The sequence below is a fragment of the Purpureocillium lilacinum genome (assembly GCF_023168085.1).
Source record: "Purpureocillium lilacinum CBS 284.36 DNA, scaffold_8, whole genome shotgun sequence".
Lineage (NCBI taxonomy): Eukaryota > Fungi > Ascomycota > Sordariomycetes > Hypocreales > Ophiocordycipitaceae > Purpureocillium > Purpureocillium lilacinum.
Genome location: NW_027072118.1, coordinates 480608 through 505660, shown reverse-complemented (window position 1 = coordinate 505660; position 25053 = coordinate 480608). Strand labels below are relative to the sequence as shown.

Genomic DNA, 25053 nt, shown 5'->3' with positions numbered 1-25053 from the left:
CACCACAGCGCAGCCAAGAGCGAGGCTTGCCTGCCATGCCTGCCTCGAAACCGCAAACACCAAACGGCCCAAACAAAACCATGCTGCACAACGACAAGCTTCCATCTCACAGCTCGCGGACCCTTGCCCCCTTGCGCTGCCCCGAGTGGCTCCCGTCCGCCCCTCCCACTTCTAAAAATACCTCGTCCCACGTCATCCAGGGTCGGCCCTCCCCACCCGCCGCCTCTTCCTTGCATGGCGGCGTCTCAGCGGCACCGGCAGCTGGCGAATGGCCGACGTCAACGCATCGAACGGTTGCGTGGACCACGGACGCGTGCTTTCGCGGGCCCGCGAACCCGCGTGCTCACGGGGCCTCGGCCGGTTGCCGTTGCTCACCTCCGCCCTCCCGTTTGGGATAGAGAGACTTGACCTGACCAATGAGCTTGGACTGAGGCCGGTCTGGTGTTGGATGCTCTCCTCTGCACACGTTCTGGGGCGCCTGTGGCTGTGCACGCGTCGTCTGCGATGCCGATGGAGATGTGACGGCGACTGTTTTCAACCGTTTCGCCAAGGCCTTGCCAGAAGACCGGGCGGCAGCTTGGCGCGACAAGCCGCGAGTCGTCACGATCAACGGCTCGCGTGAGACGTCCTCTACTGCCAAACTTGACCATGTGCCAGAAGGTTTGAGAGCAGGAAACTAGGGCCGACTAGACCGTGCTATGCGTGCTTTCCGCTGTTTGATGTGTGTACCCTCTCCGTGGCGGCGGGCCGGCCCTTGGACGTGCGTCACCTTCTGCCGCTGTCCCGCTGGCATCTTGGAATTCTCGAACCCAGGCAGAAGGATGGTTTCGCTTATCTCGGCACCTACACAGACCTTTCTGTCTATCAAAGAGAATTCGATAAATCATCAGCGGGACGCACCCGCTGTCGGGCGGCTTCCGCAAATAAGTCGTGTTCGAGTCGGGCCCTTCGGTTGCAAAACGAACGCTGGCGTTCGGACCACCGACCCAGCAACCTGGTTCTGTGTGATGCGTTGATCGAGTCGGTCCCGGGTTACGCGGTCTGCATGTCATGCCTGCGTCGTGGTCAGTGCAAAGGTTGACGCTGCGATCCTATTACGAGATGCGAGTAGAGGGAACGCCGGCTCAGACACCGGGTCAACGTCGAGGCCGCGTGGCGCCAATTGTGCCGAGCAGAGACCGAAGGCAGCTCATGACTGCCATGCGCATGCAGGGTGACTCGAGGGACGGGAGTTTCCGCATGCCAAGCGAGGCTTCACTGAAGAGGTGCGCACGCTGGACCATGCGTGTCTTGAAGCGGCCACTCTTACATAACTACATGTAGGAGCGCATCTCAGTCCCTGAACGCGCAAGAGACTTGTCTTACACGTCTAGTCACGGGTATGAGAGTGAGGCCTGATAGGACTAGAGCCTGCACCCTTTGGTATGAATCGTGCCTCATCTGTGTCTATATAGGGAAGCGCTAATTCTCAAGCACGCCCAGAGACGGGCAATGATGCGTCCCGTGGGAAATTGTGCTTCCAATACTCCAAGAATTGATACCAGACTAGGCTGAGTCTAGACAACAGCCCCTATCTGCAGGAGGGATCGTTTGACGTTGCCCGCGGGCTTGGCCATGTCGTCTTTCCCGCGGGACATTGGTGTCGGGCGTTGCTGAATACGATGTGAGAGAAATCTAGTCATTTAGAGCCAGGGAAATCAAGTAATTGAATGTCTCAACAACTTCCTGAACGGAGTGATTACCGCAGATGGAACTGTCTAGCATGCCGACTAGTTGGCGTACCGGCTCCAAGAACGCAGCCTCTTGCCATACTACAGCCGTTAGATCAGAATTACATCACGGACAGCGTCACTTACACGTTCCAGAACAAACGGCAGAGGGACAAGCACGAGGGAAATGAACCCGAGCGTAGTCGACGCCCAGCCGATGCCCAGGCTTTGCAGCATGCGTGGCGCAGCGAGCGGGAGTGCACCCCCAAACGAGCTGCGGAAGAAGGTGTTGCCCGCAAAGACACTCGCGACATGCCGTGGGTACGACTCGCCGAGGTAGTTGAGGATGGACTGAAACGTGAGATAGAAGCCTGGCGCGAAGAAGCCGGTGCCGATGATGGGCACGATCCAGTGGATGCTGGCCACGCACGGTTAGCCAAGTCTGTGGTGGCTATGGGATAGGAGCGTTACCTTTCGCGCGAGGTCCACGCAAAGATGAACAGACAGATTGGTATGCAGACCGCGCCGACTTGCCCGGGGCGGAGGCGGTCCTCGGGTTGTACGTCCACGTCGGGGTCTGCTAGCCGGGGCTGGTAGATGAAGTAGAGCCACGCGAGGTACATTGCCACCGAAAGAATGGCTCCAACGAGGATACCGAAAAAGGCCACTGAATGGTCAGAGATGTAACAGAATCAAGAGACATGGTAACTCACGTGCTTGTTGAGTGGCGTCAAACCCGTAGATGCCTCCGAACACTGCATCATGTCAGGAGTGTACTTGCTCACGGCGAATGACAATGGGCGTACCGAATGGAAAAAACTCGAACCACAGGTACAGCACGCCATAGATGAGCATGGTGTGTATGTTGACGAAGAGTATGACGGGATCCATGCACGACAGCTTAAAGTCCTCGACAGTCTGACGAGCGACCTCGGCGAGGAAGTTTGAACCAGCATGCTCCGCCTTGTGTTCCCCGACACGGCGCAACCGGCGCCGTACTATGTTGGACATGAGCGTCTCGGGAAGGAACAGAAACACAAAAAGCGTCGTAAAGGCGGTGATGCCCGCGAGGACCCAAAGCGTCGCTGTCCACGTCTGCCAGCGGTTTCTAATTTCGTCAGCTCAGCACATCCGAGGTTGGAGGGTCACATACACGACCAGAGTACCGATAATCTGGAGAGGTTAGCCGCGACGCATTGGAAATGGCCTGGGTACTCACCGGTCCCAGTATCGGACCGCACACGCCGCTGACGGCGTAGAATGCTATAGCATAAGGGACTTGGCTTGGGCCGTAGATCTCCATAAGAGTTGCGCCGCCCACGCTGATGGGAGCGCTCCCGACAAGACCGCCCAGGAATCGGAGCCCCAGGATTGTTGGCACGTTGCGAGACAGTGCTGTGCCGATGTTGACGAGGCAAAAGGCCAACGACCCGAGCACGTACACGGGCGAGCGCCCAATCGACGGGAGGTTGGACAACGGAGACAGCTGAAATGAAATATGAGTTGTTGGTTCCATCGACAGGCTGCATTGACTTACAACCAATGGGCCGATTCCGTAGGCAATCACGAACAGCGACAACCCGAGGGTGCCCTGGCTCGTTGTTGCCCCGAACTTGTCCTCTATCAAGGGGATGCTCGGGGTGAAGATGGCAGACGCGGCGTAGAAGCTAAAGTTGAGGAGCATCACGCTGACAGTAGCGAAGGACTTGGTGATCTTTGGCCAGTTTCTGGGGCACAAGTCTCCTTCAACCCCAGCCTCTGTCGTGCCCTGCCCTCCACGTTGGTCTTCCTTATCCGGGGCATGTTCCGGGTAGGGCAGGGCCTTGTCGTTGGCGACGTGGTTGATGAGACGGCCAAAGAGGCTTTCACGCAAAAGAATGTCCATCTTGATTGAATCTATGAGCCATATTGATTATCATTTCATTCATAGACGCGTCCTTATATATGGTAATTCATGAATTTCCTGCGCGGAGTTCCGAATGGGTCGACGATGCTGGGGGAGGTCGGAATCCCGTGACCTGTGGGTCAAGTGAAACTCTGCCCTCGGACTTCCGCAACCTCAACTTGCCTCCTACATCGGAACTCCAGCACGATGCCGACGACACGGACTCAGCGATCAACGCCATCGCGCAAAAAGTCATGCCTGCAGTGCGCCAAGTCCAAGGTCCGGTGCGGCCTGGAGCGCCCATCCTGCCAGCGCTGCGTCGCCTCGAACCGCCGGTGTACCTACGCCACGGAGGTACCGGCGTCGCCCACGATCCGAGCGGCCGCGCCGGCGAGCATCGCAACGCCCGCGTCGCTGTCTACGGCGTTTACGGAGCCGTCTGATGTGACGGTAGTTTCTGAGAGAGAACCTCTGCCGACACTGCCGCCTCTGACTCAGGTCCAAGTGCCGGTTCAGGCGCGCGACGAGACTCTAAACTTTGACAGTGTCGACCTCGTCCCTCTAGCAGGGGCGGACCAGATCCGCGACCGCTGGCTACGGCCGTTTCTGGCTGTCACCGGCCAGCAGGAGGTACCGAAGGCGTTTCATCCGTACACGCTGCAGTACATGAGCTGCGTGCTGCGTACGTATCCGAAGCAGATGGCCAGCGACAGCGTACCTCCTTTCATCCACCCCGCACAAATGACGACTGGGCACGTTGCGTTGGCCAATTGCTACAGCCTGGTGCGGCTGTGGCATCACCGCGCCGCTGGCAGCGAGGCGATTGTCGCGGACACGGTGCAGCGGGAGATGGATCGGCTGGCACATGTAAGTGCATCCCGCCTCTGTAGAAACGCAGCTGACATTCTAGGGCCAAACCTCTGGCGACACTGAGCAACTGGCTGCGTTGCAAGCCTATCTCACCTACTGCATCATGGCCTACTTTTCCCCCATCTCCGGGATCCCTCTTGTCAACGACGCGACCATGGTCACTCTCCAAGAGATGGCGTTTTGCGCCGCACAGGGCGGCCTCGTCTCGACGGCGGAGCTGGCAGGGTCGCGCCCGGCCTGGGAGTCTTGGATCGTCGCCTCGGCCAAGCGCAGGGCCATGTTTGCGTTTTACCTCCTCAGCAGCGTCTACAACGCGGACAACAACGTTCCCAACTTTCTCGCAGAGGAGCTGCGCGGTGTCTTCGCGCCGGATGCGAAGCGTGTCTGGGAGGCGAGGAGCCGCGAGGAGTGGGAGCGCGAGTATGCCCGGCACCTGGCGCTGTGGCCGGACGGGCCGCTCAAGATTTCGGAGCTGTGGCGGTCGCCGGAGACGGGGTCGGAGCGGCGGAGGGAGAGGATCGATCGGTGGGTGCAGACGACAGACGAATTTGGGGTGATGCTCTTTGCCGTCTGCGTTCACTTGCACGGGTACTGAGTTTAGAGTGTAAGTTGAGGATTGCCATTTGCCAGTGAACGCCGTGGTGGGTTCGCGACTCCGAGTGGGTGGGTCGATGGCGACCCGGAGCTCCGAGCGGAGTCATGAAGCTCGCGAGTCGTGACGTCTACTTAAACCGGACGCAGCTCAGGCTCGCCTCGATTCGCAGCATAATATGGCTTGCACCAAAACAAACAACATGTCTTCGAAATCAACAGTCTACACGACCGACCACTCTTCGTCGGTGCTACGCACACATGGCTGGCGCACGGCGGCCAATTCGGCAGGTTACCTGATCCCGCACTTGCGCCCCGAAACGACGATTCTGGACGTCGGATGCGGCCCGGGCTCCATCACAGTCGACCTTGCGCGCCTCGTTCCTCAGGGTCATGTCACTGGCATCGAGTACGTGCCTGACCCGCTTGACGGCGCCCGCGCCCTTGCCGTCTCACGCGGCGTCACCAACGTGACCTTTGCCGTCGCCGACGTCCACTCGCTCCCGTTCGACGACGACTCATTCGACGTGGTCCACGCACACCAAGTGCTGCAGCACATTGCCGACCCTGTCAAGGCGCTGCGCGAGATGCGCCGCGTGGCCAAGCCCGGCGGTCTCGTCGCCTGCCGGGAATCCGCATCCATGACATGGCACCCGCCGTCGCGCAAGCTCGACGCCTGGTACAGGGTGACGACGGAGATGGCGGCGGCCAAGGGCGGCAACCCGCACCCGGGCAGCCGCATCCACGTCTGGGCGGGGCAGGCCGGGTTCCCGCGCGACCGCGTCACCAGGGGCGCCGGGTCGTGGTGCTTCAGCAGCGACGAGGAGCGCGAGTACTGGGGCGGCTCGATGGGGGAGCGGGCGCGGTCGTCTGGCTTTGCGACGATGGCGCTGGAGGAGGGCTTCTCGACAAAGGAGGAGCTGGAGGACGTGAGACAGGGCTGGGACGAGTTTAGAGAGAATGGCGATGCGTGGTTTGGGCTGCTGCACGGCGAGATTCTGTGCCGCAAGTAGGCGGCGCTGGAGAAGGCCTTAACTCTGGGATGCGACACCAAGGTCATGCATGATACCTAGAATAGCGCGAATAGATGTCCAACTAATCGACGTGTCTATAATAACAGTGTTCTTGATATTGGCCAGGCAAGCGTGTGTCGTCTGCGTTTCTTGGTAACTTGGGCTCAACCCAAGGAAAGTCAATGGCACGGGGGCGAATGGCGGTGTTGACTTGATGCACTGATGATAGCGGCTATTGGGTGCATCAGTTGACGGCACTGGCGCGAGAATGGTTCCTCTTCGATGCACCAGTCTTGACTTGACTTGACGCGCGGGCACCCGGAGCCGACGGTGCCACCCGTCGGCGTTATGATAGGATCGACTGGCTGGTAGACCAGTGAAGTGTACACTACGCGAGCTAGCGATGGCCCAGCGGCAGGAGCATCGATCTATGATGATCGCTGATGAGCTCAAGTTCCGCCTCAAGGGAAGCTACGGCAGCTCGAGGCAGCTTTCACGCGGGCAGCTGCTGCACAGCCACCTCGACTCGACACGAAAACCCCCTCAACGCATGATTATGTTTTCGATCCTGCGGCAGTCGACGGTGAGTGCCGCTGGCAGTGTCCTGTGAGTGCCGACTGCCGGCCAAAAGCACTGCCAGCGGCACTCACCGGCGTGGCAAACAGCTTCAACGGATCTGCGAAAGCTACGACGGCGCACCGCCGGGACGATGCCACCCCAAGTGTAGTTTAGCAGGCGACGAGCCGGGTGCTTTGCTCCATGCAATCAACAAGGTCTCCATAGCATCAGGATGCGATATTGCCAGAATCCGATCATTCCCACCCCGTCGGACTCTTCTTTGAGTGGTGAATCCAAAGAAGGACCACGACGTGAGTGACAGGCCAAACTCTATTTGCGTCCCAATGGGAGCAGCCGATCATGCTCGGATCGGGCATGGGCAGCGTGGCAACATCGAGCTTATACCTGTAAGTATAGCGTACAGAACTGCGGAGGGGCGCAGTGGCTTGTCCTCGATGGGCGGGGAGTGACATCAATTGTATTCATGCACTTTGTGTGCGCGGACAAGCCTCCCGCGGTGCTTGGCGCAGTCGACAGCAAGTGCCGGTTTGTTAGCCCCGGCACATGCGCGGCCCCGGCCAGATCGGGATCGGGAGTCGGCGCCCCACCCGGGCTTCCGGGGGCCGTGGTCGGCGCAGGGGGGCCCATGCGTGTTCGCAACGACTTTTAAGAAAGCCATCGCGTCAACAGAACCGTCCCTTCAGCAAAGCTGCTTTTTCGTTCATTCAATCCGTTACATTACCATCTCACGGCTAGAACAATCTCCAAGAGGCCTTGTCACAGCAGTCATCAACCCTCCAAATCCACCACGTCACATGAGGTGGTGGGCCGCGGGCTGGAATGTGGAAAAGAGGGCGATGGCCCGCCGTCCGAGAAACCTTGTCCGGCTCCTCGGAGCTCCTGGCGGCTGGCGATTGACACGAAGCACAGACGCCACCAGACTTGTTCCGCCATTGACAGCAGCATCGCCTCAACATTTGATCCCTTGGGCTGCTATCCAATCATGCTTCTTGTTGGGGAAACGCGGGCAGAGAGGCATCCGACTGCGCGAAGGTGGCCGTCATCCTAAAGCACAGCAGTCGTGCAAGTAGCAATGGCGATGACAAGACGCGGCCGTCACTTTTCGGTAGCATTGCCACTCCCGCGGGTCGACGCGGCCGGCAGCCTAGCTCGTGTCCATTCGTGTCCTTGACGCCGTCAATGGGTGGCCAAACGCAATGCGCTTCATGATTGCTCACCTTGACTTGAGGAAATGATGCGAAAGAGGCACGTAACATTGCACCATGGGTCAAACGGGCATGGCTCAGGATAGCCCAACCCGTCAGTCGTTGATGCTGATGAGTATTCGAAGAACCCAAGGTCTACTGCGGGATATAAAGAGCTCTGGACATCCCGTCCACAGTGACCGTCCAAATTCAACTTTCTGCAGCTGTCGATTTCCAAGTCAAAACCACCATCATCTCCACCATGAAGTACACTGCTGCCCTCCTCGCCCTGGTTGCCACCGTCGCGGCGGCACCAGCGGAAGTCGAGTCCCGCAACGGCGGCGGCGGCGGCGGCGACTGCAACAACAACGGAGGCACCCAGGTCTGCTGCAACGGCGTGCTCGACTGCCTTGTGCAGGTGGTTGGGGACTCGTGCTCGAACCAGGCCTACTGCTGCCAGACGGACGCTCCTGCGGTAAGTTTGCATGTAGCCATGCCGTGAAGCCAGCACGATGCTAATGGTGCGCAGGGAACGCTTCTCAACGTTGCTCTTCTCAACTGCGTCCAGCTTTGATGGAACGATTCGTACCTTGGGCGGCTCGCAAATGGAATGGAGTAACGAAAGGGGCACGGGGCGGAAGTGTATTTGATTAATATTGTACCAGTAATGGTCAACTGGTGGTGGCAATTTGAAATGACAAAATCTTCTTGCTACAAAATCCCTGACAAAACATGCTCATAGCCCTACCGTCTTGGAAAGCAAGAACCCATCATTCTGCAACTCCTGAAACACACCCTTCCAATCATACTTGCGGCTCACAGCCCAAAGCTTGTCGACCGTTTCTGCGCCGTATGAGCCGAGAGGGTCCTGGTACGCGCAAGCGTCGTTCATGTATAAAAGGTCCAGATCTCGTCCGCGACTCTTGGCAGCAAGCTCAAACTGACTCCTGAGTTTGTCCACCGCGGACTGCGCCGCCTCGTCGTGGCGTTGCTCCGTCCACTCGCCCATGACGACGGCCCCTGCATATCTCATTAGTTTCGTTGCGGTTGCGTAGGGGTCTTGTCTTACATGTCTGTTCGGTCTCGCTTATGTTCATGCAGTTGCCGCCGCGGCGTCGCCCCTGATGGACTGCCGCCTTGCCCAGAGGCTGGAGCACAAACTGCAGATGAAATTCCTCCTTGGCGTGGGCTTCACACAGCAGGTTGAAAAAGTCAATGTAGGCGTCCGCGTCTGGCTTTAAGGAGAGCGTGCCGACTCGCCGCCTTGGAAGCTGTCGTTAGCTGATGGCACAACTATGTGGTCGGTCCACTCACTTGGCCTTTCCATCCAATTTGAAGTCTTCGCACAGCTTCGCGCAAAGAGCGGCCTGCGTAGTGTTTACCGGTGGAGGAGCCGCCACGGCCTCGATGTCGTCGAATACCTTGGACACTGGGTGTGCCTCGTCCAAGTGGCCGCGGTATATCACCGCCGTCGAGACGAAGCCAGAGACCCCGACGGCGTTGAAGCCCAAGTTTTCGTCATTCTCCATGGCTTTCTGGTACGTCGTCACCGCCTCCATAACCTTTGGAACCTCTTGAGCCGCAAAGGTCCGCACGGAAACCCATATCTTGTAGTCTGGGTAGGTGTCCAGATCGAACCGGGTAACGATGCCAAAGTTGGCCCCCCCGCCTTTGAGAGCCCAGAACAGATCTGCGTTTTCGGTCGCGTTTGCCTGACTAGTTAGATCCTGGACAAAGCCGCGAGAGGAACGCATCATACCTGGACGACGCTGCTGTCTGCGAGCAGGACCTCAAAGTTGCGCACAGAGTCGCAGGCCATGCCCCAGGCGTTGGAGAAGTGCGACATGCCCCCGCCGAGGATCAGGCCCGCGACGCCCACGCCCTTGATGCGTCCGCCGACGGCCGTGAGCTCGTGCTTCTCGAGCGCCTCATATACCCCGTCCCAGGTCGCCCCGGGACCAACGTGCACGACGCTCTTGTCGTCGGTCAACACGATCCGGTTGAGACGCCCCAAGTCAAGCAGCACGCCCGACTCGCCGACGCTGCTGAAGCCTGGCTCGGCAATATGGCCATTGCTACGGACCGAAAAGGTGGTCCGAAAATGCGTGACGAGGCGCAAAGCGAGCGCCACCTCGGGGACGGTGCGAGGTCTGATGATGCATCCAGCAGGGAGCCAGCATAGCGTCGACCAGTTCTTTTTCATCAGAGATTGGTGCTCTGCTGGGTTCTGGGAGGGACGGGACACGCCGTCGAATAGGGCTCCTGCTGCGTCCGCCACGGCTGCGACTCGATCCTGCGGACTGACATGGCCCCTGGCTCCGATTGCATCGAGGGCTTCTGTATTCTCGACAATCTTTGGACGAAGTGTCCCGACGATTTTCGCGTAGTCTGGTCCAGAGAGCCCGTCTAGAACCGCGATCAATTCATGCGACAGGGGCGCCATGGTGACGATAGCTGACAATTGACGACTCGGACCGTAAAATGGCACAGTTGGGCAAGACGAGTATTTAACGTCACCGGTCGTCAGCCGCACGCGAATCTAGGTTGTATCGCGGCGTGGCGGCGGCTCACATACGATCAGCACTACTCGCGACGCGGGCTTACACCCTCAACGCCGACGGCGCGTGCACATCAATCTCACGCTTCCCATTGAACTCGCCTACGCTACGGCTTATGCACGCTACTCTGCCGCGGCCACCATCTTGGCCGTCAGCTCGTCGCACAAGTGCGCCGTCACGGAGCGCCACTTTGGCGTGTCGACAAACGTCGAGTTGACGAGCAGCTCCGTCACCGTGACTGGCTTGTCAAAGATGTCAATCTTCTTGTGGCCGACGCTGGTGCCGTTGGACACCAACGTCCAGGGCACATTATCGTCGTCGCCGCCGCCCTCGCCGTCGGCGTCCACGATGCGCGCGTGCACCTGGTACGACCGGATGACCTGGCCGTCGGTCTGGTCCTCCATGAGCGACACCCGGTCGATGGCCGTCGGGCGCGCAAACTTGATCGAGTAGGCGCCCTTGCCGGCGGGCTTGGAGCGCTTCGCGGCGATGGGCTTGCCGTAACACGACTTGATGAAGTCGCCGAGCTGCTTGTACCGCGCGGCCTGGTTGGCGGGGATGAGGCCGCTGCGGTCCGGCGCGAGGTCCAGCTCGAGCACGCAGTTGCGCCCGACCGTCTTGTGGTAGACGTCAATCATCTCCTGGATGGATCGCAGCGGCTGGTCGACGCCCCAGAACCAGCGGTCCTGCGTCTGCAGCGTGGTGTCGCACTCGGCGGGACAGAAGAAGGGGCTCTTGGAGTCGCCGCCGTCGTTGGTCAAGCCGCTGTGCGCTGGTCAGCCATTGCTGTCTGAAGCAGTGCATATCGGCGTAGCGATCAAGTCATGGACTTAGGGGAACGTACGTGGACCAGTTCTCCTCGGGCGCCTCACCCATCTCTGTGCCAATCCATCGAACTGTGTCTTGTTAGCATGCAATTGGCGGGCAACGAAACACACGCTCGCATACCCGAGTTGGCCGACACGCATGTGCCGTTCTCCTGGCAGCCGTTAAAGATGACGGCCTGCGACTGGTGCTCCTGGAGCAGGTCCTCGATCTTGCCCATCTGCGCGGAGCTGTACCCGCCATCGAACCAAATCTAGCAGCGTCAGCACGATGACCCAAGGCATCGATCCTACAGTCAGTATGCATACCTCGGTCAGCGTGCCGTAATTGGTCCACAGCTCCGTCAGCTGGTCAAAGACGACCTGGTTGTACGTCTCGTTGGTGATGCCGACCTGGCCCGGCGCCAGCTTCGTGTCGCGGACGGCCGAGTTTTGCACGTTGAGAAAGTTGTTGACCACGACGCTGTAGTAGAAGCCGTGCCCGACGTCGTAGCGCTTCGCCGACTTGACAAACTTGCCGACCAGGTCCGTGCCGTGCACCGGCGTGTCCGCGATGGTGTAGTTGTACCCGGCCTTGCGGTGGTCACCGTCCCGCGTGGGGAAGCGCACCTTGCTGGGCCACGTCGCGAAGCCGCAGTTGTGCTTGGCCACGAGCGTCGCGTACTTGGCGCCCAGCGCGACGATCGAGTCCATCCACTGGTCCGTGTTGAGCAGCGTCGGGTCGAACAGGGACACGGCCGGCACCAGGTCCGGCACGTTGTTGCACCCGTCGATGTCGAGGTAGGTCGCGATCTCGTAGTGGATCAGCACGCCAATCTCCTTGTCCTGCCAGGCGAGCTGCTCGCGCGTGGGCAGCGCAATCTTGGACCCGTCGATGGGCGAGATGCGGAACTTGGGCTTGTACGCCGCCGCGTCTCGCACGGAGACGGCGGCCGCGAGGGCGGCGAGGCTGAGCAGGAGAAGCATCTTGTCTGTATGGCGAGGACCCTGCCTTGGAGTTCTTGCGTTTCAACGGACGTCCGGTCACCTTTTATAATGCAGTCATGGCGACATGAGCGGGGTGGACGCTGGGTCTCTCCGCTTCGCGATGTTACATTGCGAAATCATATCTGATCCGCCCAGGTGTATATCGCGGAGTCGGATCGTCGAGGCAACATTGAAGCCGGCATATCGCCAGAGGGCTCCCGACGGGTCTTGTCGGATATTTGACGCCAGGTGCTGCGAGCGAGGTGCTGCGCCTTAGGCGGGTGTAACGTCACTAACGGATGGCGATCGACGGCAGGGTGCGATGCGGGGTGCTGGGAGTTGTAAGCCGGCTTATATGCTTTGCTTCGTGTTTTTGAGGGGGCCCAATTAGCCATCGGAACGAAGCCGGCATCCGTGATCCGAAGGTTGAGGATCAAGGAAAGCCATTCCCGTGAATTCCCGCAGTGGCCAGAACGTCGCAGGCAACGGAGTACCAGGGCCCCAGCCAGCTCGATCTGGATTGGGGCACATTGATGTAAGCACGTCGAGCCTCTGCTGTATATGCAAGGTGATGGGACGATGCAATCTAGGGACTGCTTGACAGACGGTAAAGCCTTACCGATAGACATGATAATCTCGAGAATCGTGTCGCGTGGTGCAACGGATTTGACTAATACGGAATCGAAGCCAAGCCAATTGGAACTGCTAGTCCTCGCTGCACTACTTTATAACACTTCTCAAGCAAGCAGAACTGACTTGTATTCCGGAGCAACTTTGAACAGCGTCGCACAAGAATCTGGCGCACGAGCGTTGTGCGACGAGAGCCGGCGAAGCGACTCTGTAAGACGTCGACGCCTGACAACATTGACCCTAGCAACGTACCTCATTGAAACGACCAAGGATACATGTGCACACCGTGTTTCCAAACCCGACAACAAAATGACGTATCTACACAACAATCGAGCGGCGTTGAGTTGTCGGTAGTTGTCTCCGCGCCTCGCCCGCGGGAACCACCCCCGACTGCATGTGTGAGACAGTGTTGATCTGGCCGGCACATCTGCATCTGCGGCTGCAGCCATCCTGTTTCGGCCGCGCTCCGAGACACGGCTGCCTCAGCCAGCCATGGGGTATTGCATCGGCATTGGGGAGCTCAGTCTCGCACGGTCACTGATGTGGAATCAGGAACCGTGGTGCTCTGCATGTGTATATGTGACGACGGCGGCCGGCTCGCCATGTAGACAGGTCAGAATCCATCACCCGCAACCCATCAACCACTCACCCCTAAGCTATCAACATGCGACGCGGCTCTATTCTATCCCTTCTAGGGCTATCAACCCACTGGAGTGCCTCGGTCGTGGCCAAGGCAAAGGACGGCAACGATGAAGGCCAGCACCGTCTAAAGCACCCTCTGGCGTCAATGGCCAGCCCAGAGGCGGCATTCATGGAGCACATCGACGACGACATGCTGGCGCGCCGGGTCCAGAGATTCACGACCTTTGGCCATGTCCCGTACGTCAACTGCTTCGCGAAAGAAGAAAAGGGGGACAATAGCAGTAGATATGACATTGCCATCCTCGGCGCTCCTTCTGACATTGTGAGTCCGACTTACAGGGCTGCCGCACTGAGAACTCTGGGAGCATAGTCACCCCTCAATGTGTCGTTGGGCATACTAACAGCACGCAGGCCGTCACCGGCCGGCCCGGCGCGCGGTTCGGCCCCTCGAGCATCCGCTCCGCCAGCGAGAGCAAGTCCTACGGCTACAGCATCTTCACCGGTCCGTCAACCTGTCCCCCTGCCCGCTCCTCTCTGGCCCCTCAACTACTCACCAAGCCGTGGCGAGTGTAGGACGCGACCCGTTGCGCGACTGGGCCCGCGTCGTCGACTGCGGCGACCCGCGCCTCTCGCCCCTCGACAAGCTCGTCGCCTTCCGGACGCTGGACCGCGCGCACGACCTCGTCTCCCTGCGGCCCGCGGCGAACCCCAACCGCACCGCCGCGCCGCGCGTGCTCATGCTGGGGGGCGACCACAGCACGACGCTGTCTGCGCTGAGGGCTGTGCACAAGAGATGGGGCAAGGTGTCGGTCGTGCACTTTGACAGCCACATTGGTGAGCCGGCCTGCCTTTCACACGCGACTACTGTGAGCTGACTACGCATCAGATACCTGGGATACCGAGGGCGCAGTCTCGGAATACGCGTAAGGACATGCCCGAGACCTGAAAGCATCGACTGACGAAACGCAGAAAGCTGGACCACGGCACGTTTCTGTACTTTGCCCACGAAGAGGTACCTCATCCGCCCAGCCCCTGACGCATGAAGCTGAACCGACAGCAGGGTCTCATCCTCGACACCTCCATCCACGCTGGCATCCGCGCACCGCACTACTTCCACAGAGACATCACAAACGACCGCCGCGTCGGCTTCGCCACCGTCAACGCCCGCGAGGTCGACACCATCGGGATCCGCGGCGTGGTCGACAAGATCCGCCAGCGCGTCGGCGACAGCCGCGTCTACGTGACGGTGGACATTGACGTCTTGGACCCCGCCTTTGCTCCGGGTAAGCTCTTCGCCTTGAGCCGTGCTTGACGTGGCTGACTGTTTAGCAACCGGCACCCCCGAACCGGGTGGTTGGTCGACGAGGGAGCTGCTCACTATCCTGCAAGGGCTCGAGGGCCTCGATATTGTCGGCGCCGACGTCGTCGAAGTCGCGCCCGTCTACGACACGGCGAGCCAGACCACCGCATTAGCTGCTGCCGAGGTTGTCATTTCTTTGCTAGACCTCATGGTCGGGTCTCCTGTAAAGGGTAATGCTTCGCAAACCCCATGAACTGTGTACGTAAATGTGCTGCAGAGCCCAAGCGCTCCACGTACACCCCGTTACTACGTTAGAGGCCTGCTTCATAGACAAAACAAAACAGTTCACAGTGTAATGTAAATTCAGAACGTGTCTTGACTATATCGTACAACACTCTACTACTCCTTGGATTTGACCAACTGGGAGAACCACCCCTCCTCATTGCGCAGCAGGTCTGCTGGCGCGCCAACCTCCACGATGCGCCCCGAGTCCATGACCACAATCACGTCTGAGTCCATGATCGTGTCGATGCGGTGCGCCACTGCCACCCTCGTGCACCCGGAAAAGTCCTCACGCAGAACGCGCTGCAGCACTGCGTCCGTCTCGGCGTCGACGTTGCTTGTCGCCTCGTCGAGCAACAGGATGGTGCTGCCGCAGGCTTGCTTCTTGACGACTGCCCGTGCTAGTGCGAGCAGCTGCTGTTGGCCCCGCGACAGCGATGTCGCCGTGATGTCGGCCATGATGCCTCGCGACTGTGCCAGGTCCCCGAGCCCCACGCGGTGCAGTGCCGTCGCCACCGCCTCCTCGGTGCTTCGCTCTTCCGGGTCCACGTTGAGGCGCACGCTGCCGTTGAGGACCAAGGGGTCCTGCGGGAGACTGACGAGTCGCTCGCGAATCGTCTCCCGCGGCACAGTGGCAATGTCGACGCCGTCGATGAATATCGAACCAGAGTCCATCTCCAGAAGTCTCACAAGAGTAGCCACGAGTGAACTCTTGCCGCTGTACCCTTGTCAGCTACTATGGCCAGGTCGTTGGTTGCCTCGACTAACCTTCCTGTGCGCCCGCAAATGCCGACCTTCTGGCCCGGTTTGATCTGCAGGCTAATCTCGCGGATGCCCACGGCCCCAGGACTGAGGATCGTTAGCACAGCCCTATTCCCTTCACCATGACACTTACCTGTGGACGGCCGTCACTTGGCGAAACTCAATGGCGCCGCGCTCCGGCCAGCTAGGCGGCGGCTGGTACGTCTCGCCGCTCCGGTCCTCTGGCTTGACCGTGGCCTCGAAGCTCATCAACCTCGCAATCGAGCCGAGCGAGGTTTCAAGCATCGTCCAGCCCGATACGAGGGACGAAAGAGCGCCGCTAAAGGCTGCCAACTTGTGAGCCGCGGTGTAGCAATCAGGCGCATTGGATGTACTTACACAATATGCTGTTCAGGGAGACACCGAGGAGGCCCGGGCTGGTGGAGCGTCGAAGCCCAACAGCGAGGCCTATGACGAGGACAGCCTGCGCGCCAACGATGAGATCCAACACAAGGTTGAGCCACCGCTGGCTGCAGTACAGCAGGTAGTGCGGCCGCTGAGAGTCGTCCAGCAGCCTCTCGTTCTTGGCCTTGAACCGCGATTGCCATCCAAACGCGCGAATGGTGGAAAGACCACCGACGGTTTCCAAAAAGTGGGAATACAGCGGACTCTTGCTTTCGAGGTCCAGCAGACGCAGCTGTCGCGAGGTCCGAAGGTATACGTGCTGGAGCGCCCAGATGGTGAAGACGAGGAACGGGACGCTTACAGCCATGTAGACGGAACCGGTCGTGACCAGAGCCGCCGCCGCAAGTGACGAGAACAGATCTGCCTGCGTTAGCTGTGTACATGGCTCGCTGGGGGCTACATACTGGAGACGGCGACGAGTATGCCAATCGGCAGCTGTCCCTCGATGATGGTCATGTCTTGGCTGAATCGGTTCAGAATCGACCCGCTGTCCGTGGCCGAGAAGAACGATTGAGGCGCCCTGGGCGTGTCAGAGAAGCACCGGCGCAGACGGACCTATACGTACCTCATGACGACTCGGAGCAGGACTGCGTGCAACTTCCGTGCAGTGTACGGAGAGATGAGAATGAGTATGGACCTGCGCGAGTGAGCTTTTGTCTTTCACACATGCGAGGGACACCTACCAGACGTATCCGCCGGTTCCCACGGACGTCAGGAACGCCAGGGCGACATAGACGCTCATGTAGAGTGCGATTTGGCCACCATCGACCTCGGCCCACCACTTCAACCAGATGGCTGCTGCTGTCAGCCACACAATCGGTCAGTCACAGCGGGCACACTCACTGCTGAAGCTGCTGCAAAACACGTCGACAATGACAAATCCGACAAAGAGGGCCGTCTTGGGCCAGCCGACAGACTTGAAGTAGTAGCGATACACGTCCAAGTCGCCGGCCGATCTGCTCATGTCACTCAGTCGATTGGCTTTCGAGATTTCATCCGCCTTGTCTTTGGCATCGGGCTCTTTGTGCTCGACCTCCTCGGACACCGACGGGCTGGAAGTTGCCTTGAGAGCATCAACCAGCTCCTTGGGGATTGCGTTCTCGCCCTTGCCGCCGTCCCTGACCTTTCCATCGGAAACAATCAAGACCTTGTCGGCATACTTGAGGAATTCGGCTGCTACGAGTTAGCACGGCAGGCGATAGAGACGGGGCCACTCACTGGCGTGCGTCGCGAGCACCACAGTCACGTTGCGCTTTTTCAGCAAGCCCTCGTCGCCAAACAGGCGAGACATGATGGTGGCCTGCGTGTTGGTGTCCAGGGCGCCCAGCACGTCGTCGAGCAGCATAATGTCGGTCCGGGCATAGACGGCGCGAGCCAGAGCGATTCGCGCCCTCTGGCCGCCGCTCAGGACCGTGCTCGCACTGCCGACACGGGTTTCTTCGCCGTCTGCAAGACGATCAAGATCGTAGTCAAGCGCGCAAGCGTGCAAGCATCTCTGGTACCACGCCTGATCGACGTTTTGCCCCTCCTCCACGTAGCCCGAGATGGCCTCACGGATTGTCGTGTTGGGTAGCCAAGGCACTTGAACGCACAGCGCAATCTGCTTGCTCGCGACCGTGACGGAGCCGCCGTTCTGGTCCTTGACCTCGCCGAGCAGTCCTTTGAGCAGAGTTGTCTTGCCAGACCCGACGGGGCCGATGACCATGGCCAGGGATCCGCGTGGGATGGCGAAGCTGACGTCCGACAAGATCGGCTCGGCAGTCGCAACGGGGCGGAGTGACATGTTTTGCATCGAAATCGCCGCGGCATCTTGGCCCTGTGCCGTTCTCGACGGCGATGCAGCGAAGCGCGGATCGGTTCTCGGACGGGCCACGAGGAACTCCTGGATCCGGTCAAAGCACCCCAGGCTGGCAGCGGTAGAGGGTATGGCGCTCAGGAGCTTGGAGGCAGGGTCCGTGAGCAAGGTAATGATGGACAAGGCGGTAAAGGCCTGGGTGACGTCGATGGAGGACTTGCCCCGTGCCGTGGCTTGCGCGACGTAGATGATGAATGTGAGCGACGGGGCCACCGCCCAGGGCAGGTTCTGTACGACGTTTTGCCAGACGATGCTCCATCTGGCCGCCGCCATGCGCCGCGTCTCCTGGACTCGCTGATCCTGGACGATGGCAGACAACACAGGGCTCAGACCCATCATCTTGACGCTCCTCATCTCGGCCAGCATCGAGGCGGTGATGGTGATGCGTTGCTGCACAGCGTCTATCCAAACCCTTTGGCGCGCGCCAATGGTCCTCGAGATTTCCGCGCTTCCGAAAAAGGACACTGCATGGTCAGCTTTGGCTACAAGAAACGTCCAAGGGTGAGGCACTTACCGACGACGACAAAGAGCGGCACGAGGCAGACCCAGCCGAGCTGCCGAGCCAGGAGCACGATTCCCACAGCGACCTCGATGACGCGCGCCCAAATTTCATTTAGACTGATGAGACACAGGACAATGCGGTCCACGTCTGTGCTCATCAGGGTCACGACGGCCGAGTCGTCGTACTCGCCAAGCGGAAGCGTGAGCATGTGGTTGAAGATCAGCGCCACGCTGGCGCCACGGAACATGGTCATGAATCGGTAGACGCTGTGGTTGTAGTAGAGTGTGGACAGCGTCAACCCCATGTAGATGAAGGTCGCCGCGAGGATCAGTGAGTAGCCTACGTTGCGGGCAGGCTGGCTGTCGGGCTCGGACAGGAGGTTGAGGACACGAGAAATCAAAAAGGGCTGTGCAAATGTAAACGCAATCAGGAAGAGACGAGGGATTATGGCAGACAAGATGTGCCAGCGCATGGCCCTCCAGGCCGCCAGGGGAAACTCGAAGCGGCGCTCGGGCTTGCGACGCTGCGACCAGGCCTGTTGAATTTTGGTGCTCAGCGGACCGGAAGCAAGCTCGTCGTCCAGGGGGTACAGATCGTCGAGGGTAAGGTCGGTATGGAGGCCGCGGCGAAACAGGTCGTTGAGCCACCAGAGGAAGCTGCGGTTGATGATGCCGCTGGTCGCCTCGGGGGGCAGGTCGGCATGGGCTTGCTTGAGGTATCTCGTCTTTTTGCGGCTCTCGAGGAGCAGCATGACGGCCTTGACAGCAACTGTGGCGGTAAAGACGGCGGCAATGGGCGTGTTCAGGCGTCGGAGCCATAGTGTCCTGGCCTGAGCAATGTCGAGGACGACGGTGATGGCGAGGTAGCTGCTCAGCATGGACGAGGGTCGGATCGACCGGCCGTCCTCCATCCACGACAGCACCACTAGCTGAATGGCCACAATGACATTGAGCACCGCCAGGGGTAGCGACGCCCTCGTGCGGTTGACCTCATCGTGGGACCAGAGGACAAGGAGAGCGAGCTGGAGGAGGAGGAAGACGCACGCGGCGAGCTGCAGGCCAATCAGCATCCCATTACTTTGTACTTAGTCTGCAGGCAGCATCATCAGAAGCCGCCAATGGACTCGTACCAGCTTCCAGAACCGGGCCGGACGAAGCAGCGTTTTCGGGCGAGCCGTGGCGAGGTAGGCGAAGCGCAGGGGGAACGCAACGACGATGATTGCCGCCGGGATTATCGACAGCACGGCCTGCTCGAACAACAGGGTCAAGTCGAACCCTCCGCGGCATTGACGGCCGACGACGGGCCCAAAGAGGTCGTCGGCGCGCGGAGAGCAGCCATGGGTCGCGGTAGTCACCGCTGCTCGCCACGACATGGCCGTCGACTTACAAGAATTTGGCGTTTGCTTGGCTCTTCAGGTGGTGGAGCGGCGAGTTTAGCCTGGCTGGATGGGCGGGCGGCGCCGTCGACGCCTCTGCGGCGCGCAGTCATGTTATGTAAGCCCAGTGCTGAGCCAAACGCAGGCAGGGTGGCTGTCTCCACGTTTGGCAGGCGACAAGACGGTGGGACACGCTCATTTCCACATCCCGTCCCTGCGAATGGTGCCGATCAAAACATTCACCCAACCGCTCGCCGAATGCGTCAGACGCCGCTCCGTAGTGGCCAGTGCGCCTCGGTCGTCCTCCGCCAGGGCTGCCGTACGCCTGCTCCGCGTTCGAGCACCAGCGAAGGACGGAGATGGGTGATGGTGAGCGGCGAGCCCTGACCCCGGAGCTCGATGATCAGCCTGACCGCTGACCTGACCGTGAACAGGCATGACTGCTGCCCGAGCTGTGTCTCACTCGGCCGGCCTGATCCGCTCCGCCTAACTCCCTCTGGGAGCCCTGGCTAGAACTGAATAGGGCGTCCTGTCCTTCAGCCAGCATTGTGCTTTCGCCCTGTTGACAGCTTTGATTCCACGACCACGACTGTATGGACTGGACATGCAACTGGGCCATGGCTGCGCCGTCTGCAAAGACGGAACGGCCACAGATGGCACGCTACGGGGCTACCCTGCCGCACGTACCTCGCATCCGTGAACCTGCATGGCCGCATTGTCCAACGCTTGGAAGTCTTCTACGCCTTCGACAGCAGCCGGCTCCGTGAGTCGGGCCTTTTGCCGTGTTGGTCCTGCGTCAAAAAGTCGTTGATGGCTGCGCCGGGACGCGCTAGCTACTGACGGGCATCCTGAGGGCCTGCGCAGTGCAAGTCTGTGGATCAAAAGATCGTTGGACTCAGCTCGCAAGCGACTCACGCAATTGTGCAGACCTGTTGGCACGACATGGCAAATTCACACCGGGCATCGTCGACGAGCGAGCGGTCCACCCGAAAGCATTGTTGAACGAAACTACTGGAACGCGTGCCTCAGTCTGACAAACCTCCGCCTCACTCAAGCCCACCACCTCTGCCTCCCGCGCTGCCTCCGACGACATCCTAGCCAACATCTGTCCAGAGCGTCTATCCGTGCCCGACTATGGATCTTCAGTACCAGCCGCAAGAGTTGAAGCCGGCATTGACCTCGGTCGTGTTGCAGCCTCCAGGTGCCGTGTCGCACGCCGCAGTCAGGTTCGGATCCAGGTCGTGCAGGAAGATGGTGTCGCAATGCAATGTATGCTGGAGCTGAAGGATGTCATTGTCCATGGGCCTCTTGTCTCTGAAGGCTTCGTGGAACTTGCGCCACGAATAGGTGCAGTGAAAGGTATGCCACGAGCCCGGCCCGTAAAGCGACAGATAGTCGCCCCGGACCCATGCCTCGCGTGGCACCTCCTCGGACGGCAACGCCTGCTTGGTCAGATAGAAGCGCCAGTCCATGCGCGCGAGGAAGTCGGCGACGAGCTCCGGATGGTAGCACTCGGGCCGCTGCCACGCCCACGACATGGGATCAAAGATGCAGCCGAGCGACCGCGCCTCGGCGATGGATGAGCCGCAGTGGCCCAGCTCGTCGCCCGTCGGCACGGCTGCCGTCTTGGGCGCGGCCGGCACCGACACTGGCACCGGTGCCTGCACGTGCTTGTCGAGGGCGTCGAGCTTGTGGTGCAGCTGCGAGAAGAGGGCGTGCATCCTCGACACATTGGACGACTCAATGGCAACGAGCGTCACCCCAGCGAAGAAGAGGAGGACGGCAGGAATGATCAAGAGAGGGGCGCGGCCCCAACGACGCCGCCGCGACCAGCCGCCGATGGCGTCCATGTCGACCGAGTCCGAGTCCGTTCCAGACAAGAGGCTGTCGTACTGCTCCTTGTCCGGCAGACGTGGCTGGTCCTTGTTGACTTTGTCCATGTCGATATGTCTAGGCGGGTCAGTTTCCGTCGAGGAGAGTGAACGAGCACACCTACCAAGGTTTGAGTGTTGAAGAGTAGCGCCTACACAGCACAATGCCTCCTTTAACTAAGTTTGGCATAGAGAAGACGGACGAGTCGTTCATCCGGCAAACGGCCAGAACGAAGTCGGGGGCCAGTCGGTCGACCCTTCTGACTCGTTCTGCCAAAGTCGTCACCCGTCGGCGATTGCGCGATACAGCCCGTTGATCGACCGTCGTGCTTGCGCTGTTTCTCGCGACATGTCGCCATTTCCATCGCCCTGCGGCCTGCGTTAGTCTAGGCTCGGACAGGCACATTGTCGTGCCGCCGCCGGGGTTGTCTTGTGTGTTGTCGTCCCTCCGCGTTGTCCGCGACAGGGTATCTCGGCGCGGCCACCAAGACGATCGAGCGGCGTATAGATGTTTAGCTCCGAGAGCCGGCAGCCAAAACGGCATGTTTCCAAAGCGTTGCCTGTCGGCAGTGGCACACCTGTGTGTTGCCTCGTCGCCACGACTAGTCTCGCGGCTGCGCCAGTCACGGCGGCACCTAAACGGGACGATCCGCCGCCGGTGCGGGGTGGCACAGATCGCGCCCATACCGAACTCGTTCCTCGGCAGAGACGCACCATGGCAGCGCCGACGTTGCACTCTCCCCAGCCACCAAGCAGGGAGCTGATTGCTCGATGTTCTGAGACACGCGCTGGAAACACACCGTCCGAGACACGTCCCGTGTCGCAACTAAGGCATGCTACGAAGCCCTTTGAGGATCTTATCAGTCTTTGCCACTGTCGGATGTGAGCGTTGCCGGCATGCCGGCAACGAGTTGGCAGGTCGCATGCCTGTCTCTGTCGTACAACATTGCCGAATCATGTTCAGCCCCCAATCGAGGATCACTGAAGGCCGCGGCAATGACCGTTGGGGCCGGATTTGGACTGCTGAGACATGAAAAAAAAGCGTGGCGATGCTAACAGTATGATTCCAAAGCAGACTTCGGATTGAAGCATAATGTCTATCGTCTGTCGTCTGTCACGTCCTACGTCCAAGCCGCAGTTTGTGTCCAAGGTGCTACGCAAAGGCACCAGCATCTCGACTTCTCCCCCTCAGCTCTTCCAGTCCTGCAGCGGCTTACACACCGGGTAGATCACCGGGGCCCGTGTGTGCCTGTCGTTGCCCCTCCCCGCCTTGTTGAGCATCGTCTTGCCGCAATGGACGGTGTGCCGGTACGCCCCCAAGTGGGTGTCCATGGCCGCCCCGCGCAGGAGCAGTCGGACCATCTGCCGCCGCAGAAACAAGCAATGCGCGATGTGGAATCGAAAAGTGACGTGCACCGGCTCCTCTGTCAAAGCCAGCTGGTCATGCGGGACGGCCTCTGCGCTGTACTCGTCGGCGAAGAATTCCCAGCTGCCCGCCGCCTGGAACTCGTCGATGGTCTCTTTGTCGTAGCACGCCGGCGCCTGCCACGCAAAACTGAGCTCGTCAAACAGACAGCCCAGGCGGCGTGCCTCTTCAGCAGAGGAGCCACAATGGCTAGGTGCCAGTGCCTGGGAGACCACCGCTTGCTGGCTTGGTCGTGCTCCAGAGTTCTCGTTGCGCCAAGCAGAGTGAGGGAAGCCCGCGTGCGCAACAATCTCGAGGCCCAGGATGAGAATAGATAGAACCACGATTGCGGCACTCATGCCTGCGTTGCGGCGGAGCTCCTTGGTGAGGCTGAACGTGTTCGTCTCCCTAGCTGGGGCCGATGTTGGGGCCCGTCTAAACAGCTTTGGCCGTGATGCCAGGCCTCTGTTCATCCGCTGCCAGGAGCGGCTCAAGGAAGCTGCTGCGTTGGTCAGCAGAAATCTGTTTGGCGGGTCGCGATCATACCAATAGTGCTCTCCATTTGATCAACGAGCGTGGTTTCGTTTTCGTGCTGATGGAAATGCAAACGACTGAGTGACCGCAACTTGCAACGTGAAGCCTGAGATGTTTGATACCTATAGTCGGTCCGTGGTTCGTATGAGTGGTGCGTCCAAGACAAGATGCATAGCACCCCGCTTACTGCATCTAAGAGGCTTTGGCTGGCCTGATATGGCGAACACACGTCCCAAGTACACCCACACCGCACGACTTGCTCGCCATCACCAAAGGGGGCCCTGAAGCTGTTGGCCTTGATACTCAATTATCCGTTGCAATGGATCCCAAGCTCATGTCTTTTCGTTATGGCAAGTATCCTGAATCGCAGGGGAGTTCTCTGCTCAGTCTGCTGACCTCCTGTGTTGTAGCAAACCACAAGGCTCCAATTGAGCCTTCAAGTCCAAGGTCTAGCCTAGATGTTGGCGATGCCACTGTAGAGGAGGCCATGGAAGAGACCAAGGCCTTCCTGGACACTGCTGGTGACAACGAAGAAGATGGCGACTCTGAGCATGACCAGGGGTCAAAGCTGTTTCGGTGCTTGCTTCAGGTAGTCGCCTCACTTCTCTGTCTGGGCGTCTTGTTTGCGGGCTACGACCTGTATCGCGCCTCTACCGCTCCTTCGATCGCATCGCCCGAGCAGACGCCCCAGCTTCGACACTGCGGGAATGATGCCATCACTGCCCGCAACCGCGGGTGCATGTTCGACCCCATCTCCATCGCCTGGCTGCCTGAATCCTGCCACGACTTTGAGCTGACCAAGGAGTTCCTTGCTGTGGAGCGCTGGCACTTCTGGACGCTTCCAGACACAAGCGATGCCATGTCCCTAGCAAACGTCATGCAGGGGCAGCACTCGACTCTGTTTGTCAGCGAGACCTATCTGCGCCACCGCTGTGTGTTTGCGTGGAGGAAGCTTCATCGCGCGGTGCTCAATTCGACGGCGGTGGACGCCTACACGACGGGCTGGGATGGCATGATGGAGTGTGAGGAGCTGTTCAAGGATGGGAGGACTGATGGCGGTGCACGGTTTGAGGTCACGGTTGGCTACCCAGAGTGTAGAGCAGAATTCTGACCGATGAGGCATTGTTGGGGAGTGAGTGCGGTGACATGGTCTGGAGCTTAGATAGGCTTCGAAACACAACACATTTGGCCCAAAATTCGTTTGGCTTGATGCCTCCAGTGACCTGGATTGGAGTTTCGTCACACGCTGATACAATCTTGTGCATTCAATGA

At 59.7% G+C, this 25053-nt stretch overlaps 11 protein-coding genes across 11 annotated transcripts; 5 read left to right on the top strand and 6 right to left on the bottom strand.

The window, feature by feature from the left end:
* Nucleotides 1-1769: 1769 nt before the first annotated feature.
* On the bottom strand, nucleotides 1770-3594 carry PLICBS_010053 (GTPase-activating protein; the record flags this gene model as incomplete). Its single annotated transcript, XM_018327146.2, has 8 exons — nucleotides 1770-1811; nucleotides 1857-2127; nucleotides 2181-2376; nucleotides 2423-2464; nucleotides 2516-2817; nucleotides 2863-2882; nucleotides 2929-3195; nucleotides 3247-3594. The coding sequence occupies 8 exons, from the start codon at nucleotides 3592-3594 to the stop codon at nucleotides 1770-1772; spliced, it is 1488 nt and encodes a 495-aa protein (XP_018174177.2).
* A 207-nt stretch (nucleotides 3595-3801) lies between these two features.
* On the top strand, nucleotides 3802-5059 carry PLICBS_010052 (uncharacterized protein; the record flags this gene model as incomplete). Its single annotated transcript, XM_018327147.2, has 2 exons — nucleotides 3802-4461; nucleotides 4505-5059. 2 exons carry the CDS (start codon nucleotides 3802-3804, stop codon nucleotides 5057-5059), a joined length of 1215 nt encoding a protein of 404 aa, XP_018174178.2.
* A 199-nt stretch (nucleotides 5060-5258) lies between these two features.
* On the top strand, nucleotides 5259-6068 carry PLICBS_010051 (uncharacterized protein; the record flags this gene model as incomplete). Its single annotated transcript, XM_018327148.2, has 1 exon — nucleotides 5259-6068. The coding sequence occupies one exon, from the start codon at nucleotides 5259-5261 to the stop codon at nucleotides 6066-6068; it is 810 nt and encodes a 269-aa protein (XP_018174179.2).
* A 2025-nt stretch (nucleotides 6069-8093) lies between these two features.
* Nucleotides 8094-8405, top strand: PLICBS_010050 (uncharacterized protein; the record flags this gene model as incomplete). Its single annotated transcript, XM_018327149.2, has 2 exons — nucleotides 8094-8306; nucleotides 8361-8405. 2 exons carry the CDS (start codon nucleotides 8094-8096, stop codon nucleotides 8403-8405), a joined length of 258 nt encoding a protein of 85 aa, XP_018174180.2.
* A 162-nt stretch (nucleotides 8406-8567) lies between these two features.
* On the bottom strand, nucleotides 8568-10274 carry PLICBS_010049 (uncharacterized protein; the record flags this gene model as incomplete). Its single annotated transcript, XM_018327150.2, has 4 exons — nucleotides 8568-8851; nucleotides 8901-9094; nucleotides 9146-9543; nucleotides 9591-10274. The coding sequence occupies 4 exons, from the start codon at nucleotides 10272-10274 to the stop codon at nucleotides 8568-8570; spliced, it is 1560 nt and encodes a 519-aa protein (XP_018174181.2).
* Nucleotides 10275-10511: 237 nt separating this feature from the next.
* PLICBS_010048 (uncharacterized protein) lies at nucleotides 10512-12179 on the bottom strand (the record flags this gene model as incomplete). Its single annotated transcript, XM_018327151.2, has 4 exons — nucleotides 10512-11154; nucleotides 11234-11285; nucleotides 11338-11467; nucleotides 11523-12179. 4 exons carry the CDS (start codon nucleotides 12177-12179, stop codon nucleotides 10512-10514), a joined length of 1482 nt encoding a protein of 493 aa, XP_018174182.2.
* A 1294-nt stretch (nucleotides 12180-13473) lies between these two features.
* PLICBS_010047 (uncharacterized protein) lies at nucleotides 13474-15004 on the top strand (the record flags this gene model as incomplete). The annotated part of the gene is made up of 7 exons (XM_018327152.2): nucleotides 13474-13773; nucleotides 13863-13953; nucleotides 14025-14285; nucleotides 14338-14374; nucleotides 14421-14463; nucleotides 14512-14734; nucleotides 14781-15004. 7 exons carry the CDS (start codon nucleotides 13474-13476, stop codon nucleotides 15002-15004), a joined length of 1179 nt encoding a protein of 392 aa, XP_018174183.2.
* A 146-nt stretch (nucleotides 15005-15150) lies between these two features.
* On the bottom strand, nucleotides 15151-19968 carry PLICBS_010046 (uncharacterized protein; the record flags this gene model as incomplete). Its single annotated transcript, XM_018327153.2, has 11 exons — nucleotides 15151-15751; nucleotides 15802-15882; nucleotides 15929-16121; nucleotides 16174-16599; nucleotides 16644-16759; nucleotides 16805-16876; nucleotides 16923-17034; nucleotides 17083-17412; nucleotides 17458-18558; nucleotides 18609-19647; nucleotides 19726-19968. 11 exons carry the CDS (start codon nucleotides 19966-19968, stop codon nucleotides 15151-15153), a joined length of 4314 nt encoding a protein of 1437 aa, XP_018174184.2.
* A 1145-nt stretch (nucleotides 19969-21113) lies between these two features.
* PLICBS_010045 (uncharacterized protein) lies at nucleotides 21114-21911 on the bottom strand (the record flags this gene model as incomplete). Its single annotated transcript, XM_018327154.2, has 1 exon — nucleotides 21114-21911. The coding sequence occupies one exon, from the start codon at nucleotides 21909-21911 to the stop codon at nucleotides 21114-21116; it is 798 nt and encodes a 265-aa protein (XP_018174185.1).
* A 1119-nt stretch (nucleotides 21912-23030) lies between these two features.
* Nucleotides 23031-23809, bottom strand: PLICBS_010044 (uncharacterized protein; the record flags this gene model as incomplete). Its single annotated transcript, XM_018327155.2, has 2 exons — nucleotides 23031-23746; nucleotides 23794-23809. The coding sequence occupies 2 exons, from the start codon at nucleotides 23807-23809 to the stop codon at nucleotides 23031-23033; spliced, it is 732 nt and encodes a 243-aa protein (XP_018174186.2).
* Nucleotides 23810-24100: 291 nt separating this feature from the next.
* PLICBS_010043 (uncharacterized protein) lies at nucleotides 24101-24892 on the top strand (the record flags this gene model as incomplete). Its single annotated transcript, XM_065601782.1, has 2 exons — nucleotides 24101-24167; nucleotides 24192-24892. The coding sequence occupies 2 exons, from the start codon at nucleotides 24101-24103 to the stop codon at nucleotides 24890-24892; spliced, it is 768 nt and encodes a 255-aa protein (XP_065457854.1).
* Between the last annotated feature and the right edge of the window lie 161 nt (nucleotides 24893-25053).